The sequence below is a fragment of the Mesoplodon densirostris genome, chromosome 1 (assembly GCF_025265405.1).
Source record: "Mesoplodon densirostris isolate mMesDen1 chromosome 1, mMesDen1 primary haplotype, whole genome shotgun sequence".
In the NCBI taxonomy this organism is placed as follows: Eukaryota; Metazoa; Chordata; class Mammalia; order Artiodactyla; family Ziphiidae; genus Mesoplodon; species Mesoplodon densirostris.
This window is the reverse complement of record NC_082661.1, coordinates 172,940,836-172,958,843: the sequence shown is the minus strand read 5'-3', so window position 1 is coordinate 172,958,843 and position 18,008 is coordinate 172,940,836. Positions and strand designations below refer to the sequence as shown.

General features: G+C 43.6%; 1 protein-coding gene across 3 annotated transcripts in view; it reads right to left on the bottom strand.

Moving 5' to 3' along the window:
- Positions 1-18,008, bottom strand: part of KCNMA1 (potassium calcium-activated channel subfamily M alpha 1) — a 748,255-nt gene that overhangs the window by 134,667 nt on the left and 595,580 nt on the right. For all 3 annotated transcript variants that reach the window (XM_060111611.1, XM_060111630.1, XM_060111620.1), the window contains exons 16-18: positions 17,543-17,611; positions 8,288-8,374; positions 1,666-1,742 (exon numbers count right to left, since the gene is read on the bottom strand). In XM_060111611.1, the coding sequence (XP_059967594.1) occupies positions 1,666-1,742; positions 8,288-8,374; positions 17,543-17,611 (233 nt within the window). The remainder of the gene's footprint in view (positions 1-1,665; positions 1,743-8,287; positions 8,375-17,542; positions 17,612-18,008) is intronic.

Sequence of the window (18,008 nt, the reverse complement as noted above, 5' to 3'; positions counted from 1 at the left end):
TAACTGAGCTGGGCCGGGAGCACTGCCTGGTGAGGAGGGTCTTTTGAGTTACGGAGTTTGGGGGATTGGTTGGGGAGTGAGTCTGTTCTGTGCCATTATAGGCCCTTGGATGCTCTTCCTGGTAGGTTGTCAGAACTGGATAGTTCTCAGGCCCCAAGAAGTTAGAGGTTCCTGTCCTGACGTATGGGTACTCATTGTGGTGAGGTGTCAGAGCTGGGTGGAAGGGGCCGTGTGTGTTAAGTCAGTGGAGAAGGGGGAGCAGAACAGTGGACCTAAGCTGCCCCAAGCTTGGGAAGCAGCCCAAGAAGATTTCTACAGAAACTGCTCTAGACCAAGAGTGTTTCTATGGTATTTGCCCACGAGGCTGAGTGCCTCCTCCATGCTCCAGCAGAGTGGTGTTTATGTCTCACTGATTTTGTACTTCCTGTGCTCCCCTTTACGGCTTCTGTGAAAGAAGCTCTTGCTCCGGTCAGCGTACCTCAGGAATGGTGCTCTTCTGTCTGGTGTGTGCTTGTGAAAAAGTATTTTATGGGGTGATCCTTTATAGCTGGGTTCTTACTCATCAGACCCAATTTCACCCACCTTGCCCTTCTCTCTTAGAAAAAAGACTAGGGCACAGCACCAAGAGAAACCTTCGGGTGAGCCTGAACCCCTGTCTGTTGGATCTATGTGACTCTCAGCAATCTCATCCTCCCAATGAAACTTGGAGCCTCAGTTTCCTCTTTTTGTAAAATGGGATTAATAACACCATCTGCCAGATATGCAGGGTTATGGTGAGGAACCACAAAAATAATGATCATAGAGAGCTTTGGAAACATTAAATCACCATGGGAAGGAAGGCATCACTATTGTTGTTTTCTCCAGGGTTGTGAACAAATTCTATTAGGCAATGTAACATAATGACTGCAAACCTCACTTTAAGCCCTAGTTTTTCGAGAGCTCACCATCCACCATTCCTGATTTACCATATCCTTCTCAAGAAGTTCCAGTGGCAAGCTGCTTTGTAAGGAGTCTGAGACGATATGTCAGGAGCTATCAAGCCCAATCTAGTCTATCCCAAAGAGCAATGGTGTTTGAGGTTGGTCACCGGGGCAATGGCAAATAAAGCCCATTGGTGATGACCAAGCTCCTTCCTTGGGTCAGTCTGAGGGTATCACATTGAAAACTCTGGCCTTTGGTACCTAAACTGGCAGGAATCCCAAATGCAAAGAGAGCCAGCTCCCGTTTGGGAGACCGAACCCTCAGACCCAGTTTCCCATCAGCCCTAGCACGGCCATCTTTACACTTGACAGCCTCCCATCCACCGGAAATCACTATGCAAAACCACTCCCTCCTCCAGGGCCTTGGCTGCCCTCCTTCTCATACACTGCATTTGCTCTGTTTGACTGGACACATCTACCTAGGCATCCCTTCAGAGTCAAGAAGTGGGGATTAGGCATGAGGCTCACGCCGAGGTGTTGATGGTGGTGATTTTCCATCCTCTGCTCTGATCAAGTGAGGACAGGTATTAATTTCATGTCTCTTTAAACTGCAGGGTGAAACATAAACATATTCAAGAATCCTCTTGATGTTTAGTGTTTCTTTAAAAGGAAAAGGAGAAGGGAAATGAATTTGGGGAAAAAAGGAAGGAAAGAGGGAGGGAAGGGGGAAAGAAACACTACTTACGCCGTTTGCAGCCGCATTTTTTTATTCTTTTGGGATCCGTGATGTCATCATGACAGGCCTTGCAGTAAAAAAATGCCCTGGAGGAAAAGAATGGAAAAACTGACACGATTCATAATCCACCCAAGTGAAATGAGGACCACATTTCCTCCACCATGGTGCCAAATTAATGAAACACGCCAGCACTAATTTCCTTTAATCTTCTGAAAGGTTTAGACGTTTACAGACGGAAATGTTTGTCGCGAGACCATTTATTTCAAACATAGGATTCTGCGATTTGAGTCAGTGCTTCTCTTCATAAACTTTTATTTGAAAAGGAGCTGGGAGAGAGACTGCTGACGTGACACACCACATCTGCTCGTTCCTCTTTCATTTTGGAGCACAGCTCTAAATGCTGCTCCTCAGAACACATGGGCAACCAGCTCTGGGCCCTCGGCAGGAAGTTAAATACATCTCCAACATCCTCACGGTCTGGTCAAATAGGTATTAAAGGGGCACAAGGGTGACATTCCTCAGTCAAATAAAAATATTAGCCTACTCACTTGGAAAGCACCTTCTCTTGTCAGCCAGAGCGAGAGAGGTTGAGGAGGAAGGTGGAAAGGGAAAGTCAAAGGGGCCCTCTGTCAAATTCCCTTTGGGGTATCATAGCCCATATTTACTCCCAAACTGGCTGGACTCACTCCCATACCATCCAGGCCTGAGTACACATCATCACTGAAGGTTTTCTTCTTACTAAGGAACGCAGCTCATGGGACCCCTTGGATGGGGTGGACAGAGGGTACTATAGGATTGGGCTGGATAGAAGGAGACCCAGAGGAAGCAGCCAACAAGAAAATCCTCTCCTGTGACTCAAATGTTAATATATGATTACAAGGTTCATTGGCTGTGTCGGAGATATTCTGGATGAGACAAAACAAGATCATTGGAGAACTATCATTCATTCATTCATTCATTCATTCATTCATTTATGGCTGTGTTGGGTCTTCGTTTCTGTGCGAGGGTTTTTTCTAGTTGTGGCGAGCAGGGGCCACTCTTCATCGCGGTGCACGGGCCTCTCAGTGTCTCAGCCTCTCTTTTTGCGGAGCACAGGCTCCAGACGCGCAGACTCAGTAGTTGTGGTGCACGGGCCTAGTTGCTCCACGGCATGTGGGACCTTCCCAGACCAGGGCTCGAACCCATGTCCCCTGCATTGGCAGGCAGATTCTCAACCACTGTGCCACCAGGGAAGCCCCGGAGCACTATTTAAAATGCACAAGAGTAGGGACTTCCCTGGTGGCACAGTGGTTAAGAATCTGCCTGCCAATGCAGGGGACACAGGTTCGATCCCTGGTCCAGGAAGATCCCTCATGCCGTGGAACAACTAAGCCCATGTGCCACAACTACTGAGCCTGTGCTCTAGAGCCCACGCTCTGCAACAAGAGAAGCCACCGCAATGAGAAGCCCACGCACCACAATGAAGAGTAGACCCCACTCTCTGCAGCTAGAGAAAGCCCGCGCCCAGCAACAAAGACCCAATGCAGCCATAAATAAATACATTAATTAATTAATTAAAAAAATAAAATGCACAGGAATAAATGAAACAAAATAAAATGCACAGGGCCTAGAAGAATCGCACTGGGGGCCTGTGTCCTTTCAAAACTGGGGGATGCTGTGATAAAATTCATTGGAACAGCCCTCTGGATAAGGGCATTAACAAAATCCTTGGTTCACCACCTTCACCATTCCCAACACGCAACTGAATGCCAGGGATAAACATAGTCTTTCCTTGACCCGGGCTATAAAGAAATAAACATAATTCTTGACCATTTTGTTCTTGGTCCCTTTTTGTTTTTCCACAGGACTTCATTTATGGCTGGCACTGGTTGGAAACCAACATTAAGACTCTGGGATCTGGGAGAGGTCTTGCAGATCTTGCAGTCAAAGTCCCTGGGACTCAATGTCCTCATTTGTAAATTGAGGAGGTTGTTGTGACCTGCCCAAAGCCATTCTATTCTGTCTGGACCTTGGCCGACTCCAGGACTTCTAAATCCAAGCCCAAAGTTCTTTCCACCCTATCAGCTCATCCACTATTTAAATGCCAGTTCTCATCCATCTTGCAAAAAAGTAAAGGTCGCTGACAGCTTGTCTGAGTGACAATGTGGCTAAGAACCCAATCAGTGATGACCTGCCCTGAAAGGGGAAGGCCAGGAAAGGAGGAAGTGATTTTGCTTCCACTTCCTTTGGCCATTTTCTCCCCCATTTGATGCTACACATAATAATAATTGTAACAAAAATAACAGCCAGCATTTATAGAGCACAGATTATAGGCCAGGAGCTGTTCTAAGCATTTTATAAGCATTAACATATTTGATCCTCGAACAATCCTTTGAAGGAGATATTATTATCTCTGTTTTACAGATAAGGAAACTGAAGCACAGAGAGGTTAAGTGGCCTGCCCAAGGTCACACAGCTAAGAGTGGCAGAGCCAGGATTCAAATCCACAGTCTAGTGCCAGAGCCCAAGGTCTTAACACATCTCTACTAAAGAGATGGTGAGAGGATGATGAGTCTGAAGAGACTATTGAAAAGACAAAGTATGATTACTTCATGAATTAAAGCTGGATTCTGAAAGTGAAATATTCGAAGGGCCTGACAGGTAAAGTTAATGAGTGGTGACCTGGAGACACCACCCCCCACCAACTGAAGGAAGCAGAGTACCTAAGCTCCAGCTGATTTTTGCCAAGTGGCACTTCTCTGCAGGCACCATTCTCTTCCCCACGCATCTCTGCCTCTCATGCTCACCTGGCAAAGCCCCGCCCTACTGCACACCTGTACCCAAGCAGCTGAGCATTGCTGGGGAAAGGACACACCTCTGTGCCGACTGACCTCACCTGAAATCCATGGCTGTGGATTCCGGGGGCCTTTTCACCCTCTTCGGGATTCCCCCCACCCCCGTACCTTCTCCTCCCATGTCAATCCTCTCTCCCCTCCTCACCACTCCCTCTTCTCCCACCCCTTCTCCAAACAGCTGGTGACCTGGCCCCATGCATCAAGACCATATCTGCATCCTGCAAGGCTGGCCTTCAGGATCTCCTTGTCCTCAGGTTCTCCTGTTGTTTGGCCAATGGGAGGGGACAGCAGGAGACTGGAGGGTGGTCATGAAATGGTAGTAGTGACATTTCTCTACTGAAGGACACGGCTCCTGCCAGGCAGCCTTTCCTACACTACAATCCCTCTCTCCGGGTTCTGACAGCCCTCCTTCCCCTTGAGTCTGCAGATCCAGGGCTGAGAGTGGCTCCCCTCTGTTGCTAGCTCTGGGGTGCTTTGCCATCCCTTGTTAGTTTCCCTTAACTCTCTGCCCACAGCTTTATATGGTTCCTTCATAAAACTCTTCTCCCTTTTCCCATTTAAGTGTGTCATCTGTTTCTCGCCAGGACCCTCACTGATACAGCACCCAAATTTACATCTCCAGCCCTCACCTTTTCCCAGAATGCCAGAATCTCAGGTCCCGCTGGCTTTATGACATCTCCATGTGCATGTTTAGTATGTCCTGCCTGCTTATCCTCGTCCAGATAGAATTCTTGATTTCCTACCACCTCAAACTTGCTCTTTCCCCAGTTTTCCCCATCTCAGTAAGATGGAGCCACCATGCCCCCAACTGCATAAGCTCCAAATCTAGGCTCCATTTTTGATTTCTCTTCTTCCCCTCACTTCTTACATCCAGTTCATCAGTGGGTCCTACAGACTATCTAAAATATAACCTGAATTGCTCTTACTTCTCTCCACGTCCACTCACCAATCTAGCACAAGCTATCATGTCCCACCTGAACTAGTCCGTGAGTCTGTTGGCCTCCTCTCCCACCCTACTACATCCTATCCTCTACCACACAGATGGAAACATCTCTGAATAACACAAATCAGATTACATCACCCCCAGCTTAAAACCACCCATGACTCCATTTTATACTAACACAACCTCTGTAGGAAGTCCTATGGAAACGAGCTCCTGCCTTTCCCTCTAACCTCATCTAGCCCACTTTCTTCCCCTAGGTTCCCTGAACATGACAAAATTGTTCCCACCGTGTCTCCTCTTCCCTTCTGATCCCTGTGTGATGGATTCTTTCCCATCACCTCCATCTCTGCTCAAATCTTTCTCCCTCAGAGCAGCCGTCACTTACCTCCAATCTAAATCAGTGGCAGCTGCATTAATTCTTTGTACCACGAATAAACAAAACTGCAGTTCTCCGCACCCCCCCCCAGAATGTGAGCCCATGAGAGCAGCATCTTCTCCCCACTGTTCACCACTGCTTCCCTGGCACCTAGTACAGAGTGGTCTCAGAAGTGAGTGACCTACACACATTTGATAAATGAAGGAGTATGAGAACGCTTGGAGGCTTGCACTCCTCTTTTCCTAAAACACTGCATCTGAAAGTTTCTCTGAGCTACAATCCATTAACTTCTTCCGTTGCCTTTTTGCAGCAGAGGGTGCAAACTCAATACTAGATCATCATAATCTACTTTTCCATTTTTACAAAACTTGTTTAGTTTCCTTCAAACCTCCGATGTCCTTTCTGTGGTTTTCTGCAGTCTTCATCTATTCGAAATCCCCTAACTGACAGCATTTGCTCTTGACACATCACACACCATGGAAAATTACAGGCTGGTGTTGAGGCTGATTGTGTCAGCATGTATTTGTGAATACCATAAAGCACTGAAATGAGACATATTGCACTCCCTAATATAGGAGGAAATTTGTTTTTTGGACTGCCCGGTATTCGTGACATTCATTAGTGAGAGATGCAATAGGAAATAGAATTACACAAATGGGAGCTTCATATTATATTTGCTATCTGGGAGGTACATGTGATCGATGGTGCCGCTGTGCTCCCAGCTCCCATGCATGGTGCTGAGATGCTGTTTCCAGCTTTTGTGCCTCGCAGTTTGGACGGGGGCACAACCTTCTCTCCCCGAAGACTTGGAGGGGCTTCAGTCTCATTTACCCTCACTTTCCTCTCTCAGGTGAGCCCAGTTTCAGGGGTACTCCTGGAAAAGGTGAGGATCCAGGAACTAGATGAGGAGGTTTTCCTCTTCCACACCTGAATAATGGCAATCCTTTCCCAATTTCCAGAAGTAAATTTAAATCATTAGATTCCTCAATCTCAAGGATATTTTTTTTGCTTCTCCACCCCATTTTTTCCTAAAAGCTTTTATAACTAGTATGGCTAGTTTGTAAGAGTGGGTGAAGAAGAAGAAAGTAAGTGTCAGTTATCAAATCTCATAGGTCTGTACTCAGCGTGGCAGGCTCACCTCTTGGCAAATAAATAATTAAGAACATAAGTTCTGGAACGGGACTTCCTGGTTTTAAATCCTGACTTTACACTAGCAGTGTGGCTTTGGGCTAGTTAGTTAACCAACCTGTGCCTCAGTTTCCTCTCATGTAAATGGGAATAGTAATGGTACCTGTCTGAGTTTGTCAAGAGGATTAAATGAGTTCATCAACACCTGGTACCTGGTTCTTAGAACAGTGCAGGCGCACACTGAACTCTGCATAAGAATTTGCTAGTATTATTAAGTGTGGTCGAAAATGTGGCTTTTAGAAAAGGAAAGACCAATTCTAATTGGGCTCTGCCACTTGCTTATGTGCTGCATGGCCTTGAACAAATCATTTGTCTCAATTTCACAGATGAGGAAACCAAAGCCTGAAGAGCTTTAGAAGACCTACCTCACCAGGTTATTTTGTGGAGTAGCATTAAAGAACACAGATCACCTAGCACAGACCTGGCTTTGAGGAGGAGCTCACTGAATGAAGACAATAGGCTTATATAAAAATGATAGATCTTGACAATTCATCATTTATTTAAAATATTTTATGTAACACTGTTGTTGAGCTGAGTGACCTGTCTGACCATCTGAGTCACATTTTCTACTAGTAAGTTTTTCCTAGTTCACAGGCTAGAATCAAATATAACAATAATTCCATGGTGTTCTGCAAAAAACCCTATGATTTCCTGGGCTGCTTAAACAAGTTTGAGGATACTAATAAGAGTGTCATGAAACGCTGAGGCCAATGAAATCCTGGGCTGTACCTACAGAGGCTTAAGAAGTGAACCTGACAACTTCAGCCACTTACCTAGAAGGCCACCAATAAAAATACAGCCGGTTTAGTATTTCATCTGAAATTAATCCAAACCTTTTGAGATTCCATGTGGCACTTAAAGTAGAAAACGGTTAATTCTCGAGTAAATCTGCCTGGATAATATTAAGTAAAGGGCACTAGAGAAGGGGCCGGTTATCCTATGTTGTGTTGTTCTGGGTCATCAAGAATCAGGATGATCTTGAACAATCACTTAGGCTCCCTGGGATGCACTTTCCTCCCATGGAAAATGAAAGAGCAGGTATCTAGGGCCTCCTAGGTCTAAAATGTTATTATTCTAATTCAAAGGTGTGGAATTGATTGTGTGAAGAGGAATCCATGGAAGCATTTGAAAGCACAGTCTCTTTTTCCTAAGATTCAGCACCATTTGATGCCCACAGACATGTTAAGAAGCTTTGGGGTTAGGGTCCGGTACACACTGAAAGCATATCTCAGTGGATGTAGATACATAGGTCTGAGCCAAAAAGGAAGGCAAGTGAAAATAAACTCTTACCTTTTAACTTCTTTGGCATCGCTTGCGATGAAAAATCCTAAAGTACCTTCTTGGATCTTAAGGTGGTTTCCAGGATTAATTAATATACTGCTCAGTGAACAAAAACAAACAAAGAAGACATAGTTATGAGGTCGTGTTCTGAAGAAAACCTTGAAGGCTACACCGTACTGTTAACTTTATAGGGGGCCCACTAGTCTAATGCTTTCCCCAAAGATTTTGTCTACAGCCTGACATCCACTGTCCCACACATTTAATTGGATAACGCCATCATAAAGGTCTGCTGCCCAGTTCCCAGGTTGCCATACTCCCAGTTGCAGATATCAAAGCAAATCCAGGTTTTAGGGCCAGGTTTGTACATGGGATTGCCATGGGCTTCTGATTTGAAGCAAAGTTCCTAATAACATATCCTTTTGGAAATTGCTGTTGACAGTCAATGTTGAGTGTTATTGGTCTAATAGAGCTACGGCTACACTAATTTTCCATTAGATGACAGAGCATTAATGGGACCCCTATATGCATACAGAAACATACATTTATGCACACCACATACTACTGCAGGGAATGGTACGGGACACCTGTAACCAATGCAGAAGCAAACAGAACATCTGCATGACATTGATAAGGCCATGGAAGTGGATTCCATGTGCAGCCTAGGTAGAAAGAATTGGACCTACCCTAACAATGAGAAAGAAAAATGCCAGCAGTTGGAAATACTTAATGATTCTAGTCTGCTGTTTACAAAGATGTATGGGAGTGTTTGATTAAGGTATGTGTCTAGTATATCCTCACTGGGGCCAACTGTAATTAGAAAATGAATGCAAATTATCCCTAAAACAACTTCCCCTGCGGGGAAGTATGAACCTAAATATACCCTGTCCTGTTTCAAAGTGGTATAAATAGATTAGCTGACCAAGTTGTGTTTGGACTGACAGAAGAGATAAATGTATCCTAATCTAATAAATGGAAGAAACAAACAAGTTTAATTGTCTTCAGACCAAAAGCAGAATACAGGGCTATCTTACACAGAGACTGAGATGAGGCTTTGGGCTTAATGGACACGGAATTGAGGCATTGTAAATGCAGCACCAGATACGGCAGAGGTATTCTTTGATCTGAAAAGCTGGTATTTAAGGTAATAGATGTTTGGAATCAGGCTAAAGGAAGTCCTCAACTGTCTAAAACAATCAAAACAGAGAATGGTATTTAACGTGTAATCTTTTACTGCTGGTAAAACCATTACCAAAAAGTGCTGCGGCCAACAAAATGATGTGTCTGTAGCAAGACAGGAAGGACGCAGATGAACCTTTGTTCTGTTTGGAGAACTCACAGCAGATCATTACTGCAAAATGTCTGTGGTCACAAGAAGTTCCATCACCACCCATAACAAGACCTGACAGGGGGAAACCAATCCTGTGATGTTGTTGCGATTAACACTAAATAATAGCAAAAGTCCATGAAGATTTGAGTGTTCTGCCCTAGAACCACAGACAACAGCGAGATTCCTCGCCAGTCAGGAAGCAGCAGGCCATGCTAACAGCACAGCTTGCGATGGGCAGAAGCTCCATACAGGCACCTCCCAATCACTCCTACAACACCTCTTCACCTTGGTTTAAGAGCCCTCTGACTTTTCAGGATCATGGGAGGAAAAGGGTCAGAGTTTCTTCACAGTTTAGATGGATCCCTTTTTCAAATCCAAGAAAGTGGAATGTTGTAGAAGGGCAGGATGCTGGATTTTGCACTTTCCTACCCCCTTGCCTGCATGGCAGTTCTTCTGTGCCCTGGTTCTGCCATCAGAAATTATGTCCAAATTCCAGCCCTGCCATTCAGTAGCTGTCTGACTTTGGGCAAGGTACTAAATCTTCCTAGAACTCAATTGCCTCACCTATGAGATGGAGATGAAGATAAGCACAGTCTTTTTTCAGAGGATTAAGGGAGATGATGCACAGAAAGCTCAATGCATATTAGTGATTATTTTTATTATTTATTATTGCAAAAAAATGCCCCCAAAATGCCAAAATTATCACTTTAGCTGGCCCCATGGAATGGAACACAGGACTTCTTATCAAAACACCCTGTCTATAATGAGATAAAAAGTTACAGCGTGAAGAACTATACACTCCAGAATAATATACAGTGACATACATGAAAAGTTCTGGGTTCTTCTGAAGTTTAAAGGAACTAATTCCTTAAAGTTGGATAAGCCTACATTTTGATGTGTATTCATATAAGCGTGTAAAAAAAAGCTTCTGAGTGAAAAAAAATCCTATCATGATTTTAACAATACAATTCAAAAGAGGAAATTTGACACTCATCAATGTCTTGGTGACATATATGTGCAAAACAAGCCTCGCACAGAACCCTGTTTCCCTTTTTTACATCATACGCTTCATTAATTGCACTCCAGTGATCAAGCCCATTGTGTCATGGTTCCCATCAATGGAAAGTTTCTTTTCATTTCCTTTGTTCTTTAGCAACAGTGAATAAGAATTGGCACACAGTGAGAATTCGGGACTGTCATTCCGGAGACGGCAGGTTGAGATAATTTATTACAGCCTTCAAGCCTTGCTTTAGTCAAGTTAGTGTGGTGGAGGGGAAAGACTTTGGGCACTGATGTAGAGCACATTTGTGTTCAAATCTCAGTTTCGCTGCCGTTAAGGGAGAAGGTGCCTGTGTCGGGCAGCCAAGCTCAGGTCCTGGCCTTGGGCATGTACCTGCTGATAAACCTCACTCTCCTCATCTGTAAAATGGGGTGAATAATCACTAGCTTAAAGTGCCACTAAGAGAATTAAAGTACATACTATGTGCAGAGTGAGGGCCACATAGTAGGTTCTTAATACATGGTCACTATTACTAGTAGCCAGGTAATTACAACAACTAAACAAGTGGTAGATAATCTCTCACAGCATCACAGCTCTCATTTTGTCTTTGGTGCTAATAAACTACCTAGGAGGCATCCCAGTGGCATTGAAAGACCTCTGTATCGACCGCAGTATCTGAAACATTTTATCTCCATGCCACATCTGGAGATGGGCTCATTTGGACTGCCTATTGGTTACACAGTGGAGTATCTCTCTGTTCTTTAAACGTTATGGCTGATTGTTAAGGTACTGAAAGCACCTCCAAGGACATCAGTGACCGTGGGATTTCAGGATGCCCTCTAGTTCTCTTCTGGACATGGGGGAGAGGCTTTACATCATCTCTATGTAATGATGTGAGGCTGAATCATTTGCACATTTGTAGTATACCGATCAGGCTAAGGCAGCCTTCTGGGCAGGAACTGAAAGACTGAGGTCAGCTCTCGAGAACAATGAAGGAAAGACATCTAGATACATAAGGAGGCTCGTTGTGCTGGATTCCACTCACAGATTTAAGGGTTTGGTAAAGAAGCAGGTGCCCCTGATTTCAGGGGACCTTTGCATATAATACTTCCTGTGTAAGGGTACTAAGTTTCAAAGTCTCTCTGAGGAAATATGTTACTCTTTTTGATATTTTAGACATTGAGTCTTCTATCCACATTCCAAATCTAGAAAGTTTAAATCGAGTAAATCCTCCTCTCTTTCAAAATATAAAAAGATAAGGATCCTAGACAGAAGTAACTTTTTCCCCTGCCAAATGCCTGCTACCCTTAGAATATGTTATTGACCTTCTAATGGGAATATGTAAATCTTGCCAAAGATCTTTGATCTCAAAAGACCATCCAATGTTAAGTTTGTTTGGCTCCAACGGCGGCCAAAAGTCTCCCTCCTTGTGCCTCACTTTAAATCAGGCTTTTGCTCCAATTTTGTCTAATTCACTAGCTTATCAGAGATAAACTTCAAGATGTGTCATGTGAAGAATCAAGAAAATCTCTAAGAAAAAAGTCCATATATCAATTAGCAGAATTCCAATGGGGACATCTTCTTGGCAGGGGTGGACTTTCTCTCAGTTCAAGGAACTAAAAATTATCCTCTTTCTTTTATGACCTTGTTAATTTCAACTGAAACCATTCAGGAACAGCTGGAGGCAAAGGGCTGGTGTGGTCCCTTCCCCAAGGATTCTTGCTGTCTCTCTCTCTTTTTTTCCTTTGCTCTCAAACTAGTTTTGTATCTAGACTTATTCTTTGGCCCCTTATCCACTCTATGAAGCAAAGATGTATTTTCTGTAGGGAACCCATAGTTAAGTAAAAGAGTGAAAAACATAATCCTATTTTATTTACTTTTGTAAACAAGTTTCTCATAGTAGCCAGTTTAGAGCCCTGAATGCAACAGGCACATTTCAACTATCTGTTGAACGAATGAAAACCATAAGCAGTGGTCTCAGTTCCAAAAGTGTCTTCTTCCCCTCTCTAATAAACAGAAAGGTAGTCACAGCTGTTCTTTCAAAGAGCAAGCTGCAATTCTTACCAATCGGGCCTATCAAAGGAGTGACCACACCTCTTCTAGGGGGTTGGCCAATGAGCTAAGAATCTCCCAGGTGCATTAAGTATAAATATGTAAATATATAGAGATATAAATGGCATGTCACTTGGGGAGTTGGAACAATTGATTTCAATATTGAAAACACCACTCACTTAGAAACTGAAATACCAGTTCCTAAACATGAAATACATTCACATGAAACTGCTAGCAGGGCTCAGTCTAACAGGGAAACATCCTGTCGGGTCCCTCCGGGAAGGGAGCTCCAGCTCGCAAGGTGCAACTCATTTCATGGTGTATCTCTTGCTGAACATTGGTCAGGTTGGAGATTTGGGGCTTGATGGGGCAAAATGATTTATTCCCTTTCTCCACCACTTATGCATAACAACTGGGAAACATCTAGCTATCCCTTCTTCAATTTGCTTTTTTTGGAGACAACCAAGGATCAGTAATTCTATGGAAACAGATATTTTTTTAAAGGAAACTTTTATCCATTATGGATAACTATGACCGGTGCATATTTCTCTCCTCCCCACCCCCAATTTTGATAGGTGTAGCGTACCATTCCCTGAGCAATTACAAAAATATCACTCACATGAGAAGATAGTTTGTACCTGATAACATGGTAATTATATCTGTGTCTAGCAAGCTAATGGGACTTCATTAACTAGAGCAAGAAGAACCATCTAGAACTTCAGCTCATGCTGTGCCCAGATGAATCATGCCACTGGGAAGTGGCCTTTCTGATCACACAAGGTCATAGATGATTGCTATTGCGTGGGACTCTGTTTGACCCAATTGGTGCCTTGCAGTTTATGGGCTGTGCTAGGGCACAGCCTACAGAAACCCCAAATCTCAAATCTTATTGCCTTTCTGACACTTTTCATTACTTCTATGCTTTAAAATATATTCTGCTGGAGTCCCACACAACTAGACACACGCACTTTTCTTACAGAATATATGTAAGAGCACAGTGTGTAGTCTATGCTTCAATATATTTGAGCCCAATTCACTGACACAGAGACAGCATAATAAAGATTGCTCCCAGTTGGTCACACTCAAATGACTGCCACTGTGGTCTGCCAATGACAGGGGCAAGGACTTGTTTAGCCTGAATCCATCTCCGTAAGTTTAGAAATGGCATTTTAAAATCTATTTTGCACAAAAGGAAAAGAGTAGCCATATGGGATGGGGAAGAGAGTTCATTTGGGAAGGACCATGCTGGATATTTGGTTCTGGGAGCAAGCTGTGTCACTTTCTGATACGCTTCAGGATAAGTCATGCCTACATCACAACATGCCTTCACTACAAGATAAAAGCACTCAAAGACCAAAAGCCAACAGCAGAGGTGCAACCACTGTGGACCTTTGAAGATGCAAAGTGTTGCAGTAACTTCTCGCAGTTGGATCATATCAATAATACCAAACTGACAGGAAGCCACCTCTACTCAATAAAATCACAGAAGAATCTGACTTCGGAAAGAGTTCCAGACAAATACACACACACACACACAATTACAAACACAAACACATGACAGTGATTACAATCACAGAGCAAAACAACTCTAGAGAAGATGAACGAGTAGGCATCTCAATAGTATGTTTTCAACAGTACTGTCTTTGAGAAAACGACATTGGAAATATTAACCCAAAAAGTTGAAAAAAAATCTATCGATGAGGATTTGGTCATGCTTCGTGCAACATAAAACAGCAGCAAAACAGGGTGAGGTCACATGGTGAAAGTTAAGATACTTCATATTAAGAAATATGCCCAAACACACTGGGAAGAAAGAAAGCCATGATGAGTTCATCTCAATAAACAGTACTCATTCAGTAAATCAAATGTGATGACCTGGAGATTTAGTAGCAGTGTTCTAAGTCTGTACTGAGTACTGGCCCAGAGAGAAAGTACGCCATATGTTATCATCAAAATTAGCATACGGAAAAAGAGTTAAGTGTAAGGGCTTGGTCTCTGTTTTGTGGATAAAAGGACACAAATTCAGCTCTACAAACTGGAAACCGGACACAGGGCAGAGGAGGTCACTGGGAACGTGGATGTGGTATGCAGACAAATGGCACCAAGACACATCAGGACAGGACAGAAACAGACACCAAGGGCTGGAGAGGAGCATCCTCCTTTGTCAACTCTAAGAGCATTTGTTCCCATCGGTGGTGCCATGACTGAAAACAGGACTGGGCCTCTGTTTTTGTGTAGGTTTCCTGCAAAGAAGTTAGTGCGTCATCCAAAAGAATCAACAAATCAAACGAGAAAAGCAATATGCTACTTTCAATTTTTATGGACTCTGGTTGGAGAGAGGTTTGTATATAAAAATACATATATATACATATATATGTATATACTAGACAAGGGAATGAGATTATATATACATATACACATATATGTATAATCTCTGTCTTCCTGAATTCTTGGCAAAGGGTTAGTCCTGTGGTTAGACGTGAAGACGGAGGGTGGAAGTTGGGAGGAAAGTTAACGAAGAGAGCATACCGCTTTCGGCTTCTGCAAAACGACAAGAAAAGAATTGAAAATCAAACAGTTGGATAATAAATTGACTGACACCAGAAGGATAGAAGGAATAAAACCTTTGTTTCAAATTATCTGAAGGATGTGTGTGAAAACAAGGTTTTTCAACAAAGCATGGAAACAGTATCGTGGGATAACAGCAACAAAGGAGGCAGTTCACACAGGTCCGAGGCACGGGGTGGGCGTGGAAAAGAGAAGCAGGGTTCTCCGAATTTTCACACCCGATCACTTAGGAAATGGGAGAGGAAGGGAAATGGGACATTTTTAAATGAAAAACAAAATCAAAACTATTATCTCAGGAAGGTCAGAAACTCCGTTCTTTTTAACACGGATATTGTGTGTAAGTCCTGTGTTTTCTCGGAGGCATGATCCACATTCCCTCCAGCACACCTTTTTCCAAAAGAACCAATATGCTTCCACACTGAGACCAAGCCACGCTTGAGGATTAAAGCTGGCAGCTGCACACAGAAAGCCAAAACCAAGCCAAACAAGTTCTTTTCTCCCTTTTCTGAAAAAGGAAATTCTAAAAAACTATCTGTATGTATAAATCTGGCTTCATTGAAAACATCTCTTATTTGTGAATTAATGGGAACATCCATCAAAGAAAAGATTGTGTCTTCAGAGAAAGCTCTGAGTTATTTTTCTTAGAATGGTGACAGTGGATTCACACCGAACCATTAACAGCCTTTCTCTCTCCCTCCTTGTGACCAAAAGGTGGCAGGTGGAAGATGGCTGGTCAAGGTTCAGGGTGCAGTTTCCTGCCGTGAAATTATTCCAGAATAGTGGAGAGGTGCTATTCAGGATCACTTGCATCGTGACTTTTTTTTTTAAGAGATGCACAGAAGTGATAAAGAGAGAACATTGAATTACACAAAGATTTACTGACTTGGCAACGTGAAGAATATCATTTGCAGAAACCCAGGATACACATTTCCCCTACACAGGTACAGGTGTGTATTGGCAACAATGTGGGCAAGCTGCAATCCCAGAAACATCCACCTTATCTGTTGAACAGCAAAGAGCCAAGGACTCTTGGGTTTTTTGCAAATAATATTTTTCACTTTGCCACCACAGAGAAGGAAAATGTATATCTGCATAAATAGTTGTTAACTGCTACAACCATGGTCTACCATGTGGCCACCAAATCTACCATTTTGTCTTCCTTTTGGTTGATTTGGATTTTCAAAATAGTTTAACATGTGATCAGATTGACTTTGTGAGCAATCTGATCTGGTGGTTAAGGTAACAGAGAACATTGGATTGACTGGCTTACAATCCAGTGTTTGTTTTGGGTTTTTTTTTTGGTCATAGAGACATGGACTGCACATTTGGGGCTTTACTGAGTCATTCACCCAGATAATGAAAACTCCTTAAATGATGATAGCAGGAACCTTCTAGTCTTGCCCTGCACTCTGCTCAGTTATTAAGGCGTATGTTGGAGGGTATCTGCACCCTTCCCTTGGGCACCTAAAGGAAGACTTTTTAGCATAGCTAGGAAAAAAGCATGGTTGTCCTTTCAGAGGACACAAGCCTGAGCATTTCTCAGTGAGCTCTCTTCCAAAACTATTGATAAGAACTGGGGAGCAAAAACCATCTCTCTTATATCTGTGACGCATACAGTACGCCAACAAAATTCCTTGTTAATGCAACGCTTCCTTCTTTCACCGCAAACTCATATATTGACTGGGGTGTTATCTATTTCGACCAGACCCAGTCCCTCATCAGTCTGATTTGCACATAATTAAGCGCAAAATAAATAAATAAAGAGGGCTCTTGCCTCCAAGCCCTGCTCTCCTGGCTAATTTACATGAAGCTGATATTCATGCCACATGGATTTCAGTTGCACCGGGAGAGAAACATATGGTACACAATAGGCTGCTTGTAATTTGGCTATCAAGAGAGCTGGAAACTCCCATCACGACTCTGCCCCATGCCTGCTTAGAAGGAGGCCAGAGTCCACCTGCTTTTTGATCACAGCAGTAAAAATGGGTTTAAGGACAGGGTCTGTCCCTGGTTTTATACTTAGAGGGTGAAAAGTGTAAGTTGGCATGATCGGTTAGAGATCTGGATGCCTCATCCCTTTCCCTCGGAAAAATACTCTTTGGGTGCCCAGTGGGGCTTGGGATGCCAGGCATGTCTGGGATAGAAGCGGCAATGTCTACCTGAACACACCTTGAAATGTGCCTTCGAGTCAGAGAGGTGTTGCATTAGGGTTCCAAACCAAATAAATAATGCGTAAGAAAGAAGTGGACTGAACGTTCCCGTGCTGCGCTCTTACCATCATGAACGTCAGCCAGCCGCTGGGTCACGGCAAACTTACCGGCTCTCTCGGTTGGCGGACTTGTACTCAATGGCTATCATTAGAAGCTTGAGCTTCACAAAACACAGCCTGCAATGAGATGGAGAAACCTCGCAGTCAGTGCTTCAGAACGACCAGAGCCACAGAACAAACACTGTTACGACCTTTCCACCTCCTGATGCGGTCATTACCCAAGGGACCCCCATTCTACAGTCACTGTGCCAGAGGGAGGGGGATGTGAGCCACACCTCCCCATCCTCCCCGTTAAACTTGATTTCTCACAAGTGATAAGGTGCTGAATGTTCAAAGTGCAAATTGCACTCAGGTCTGGATGCCTAGACACAGACCTGAAGCAGGGATTTGTGCCTGGGGATTTATGCCGGGCCAGATTCATTAGTTACTCGGTTGGGTAGTAAAATGTTAACTGCAGGGGGAGGGAGGTACTTGGAGCAGCTGGACCTGTTATCTGGATTCCATTTCGGTCTTT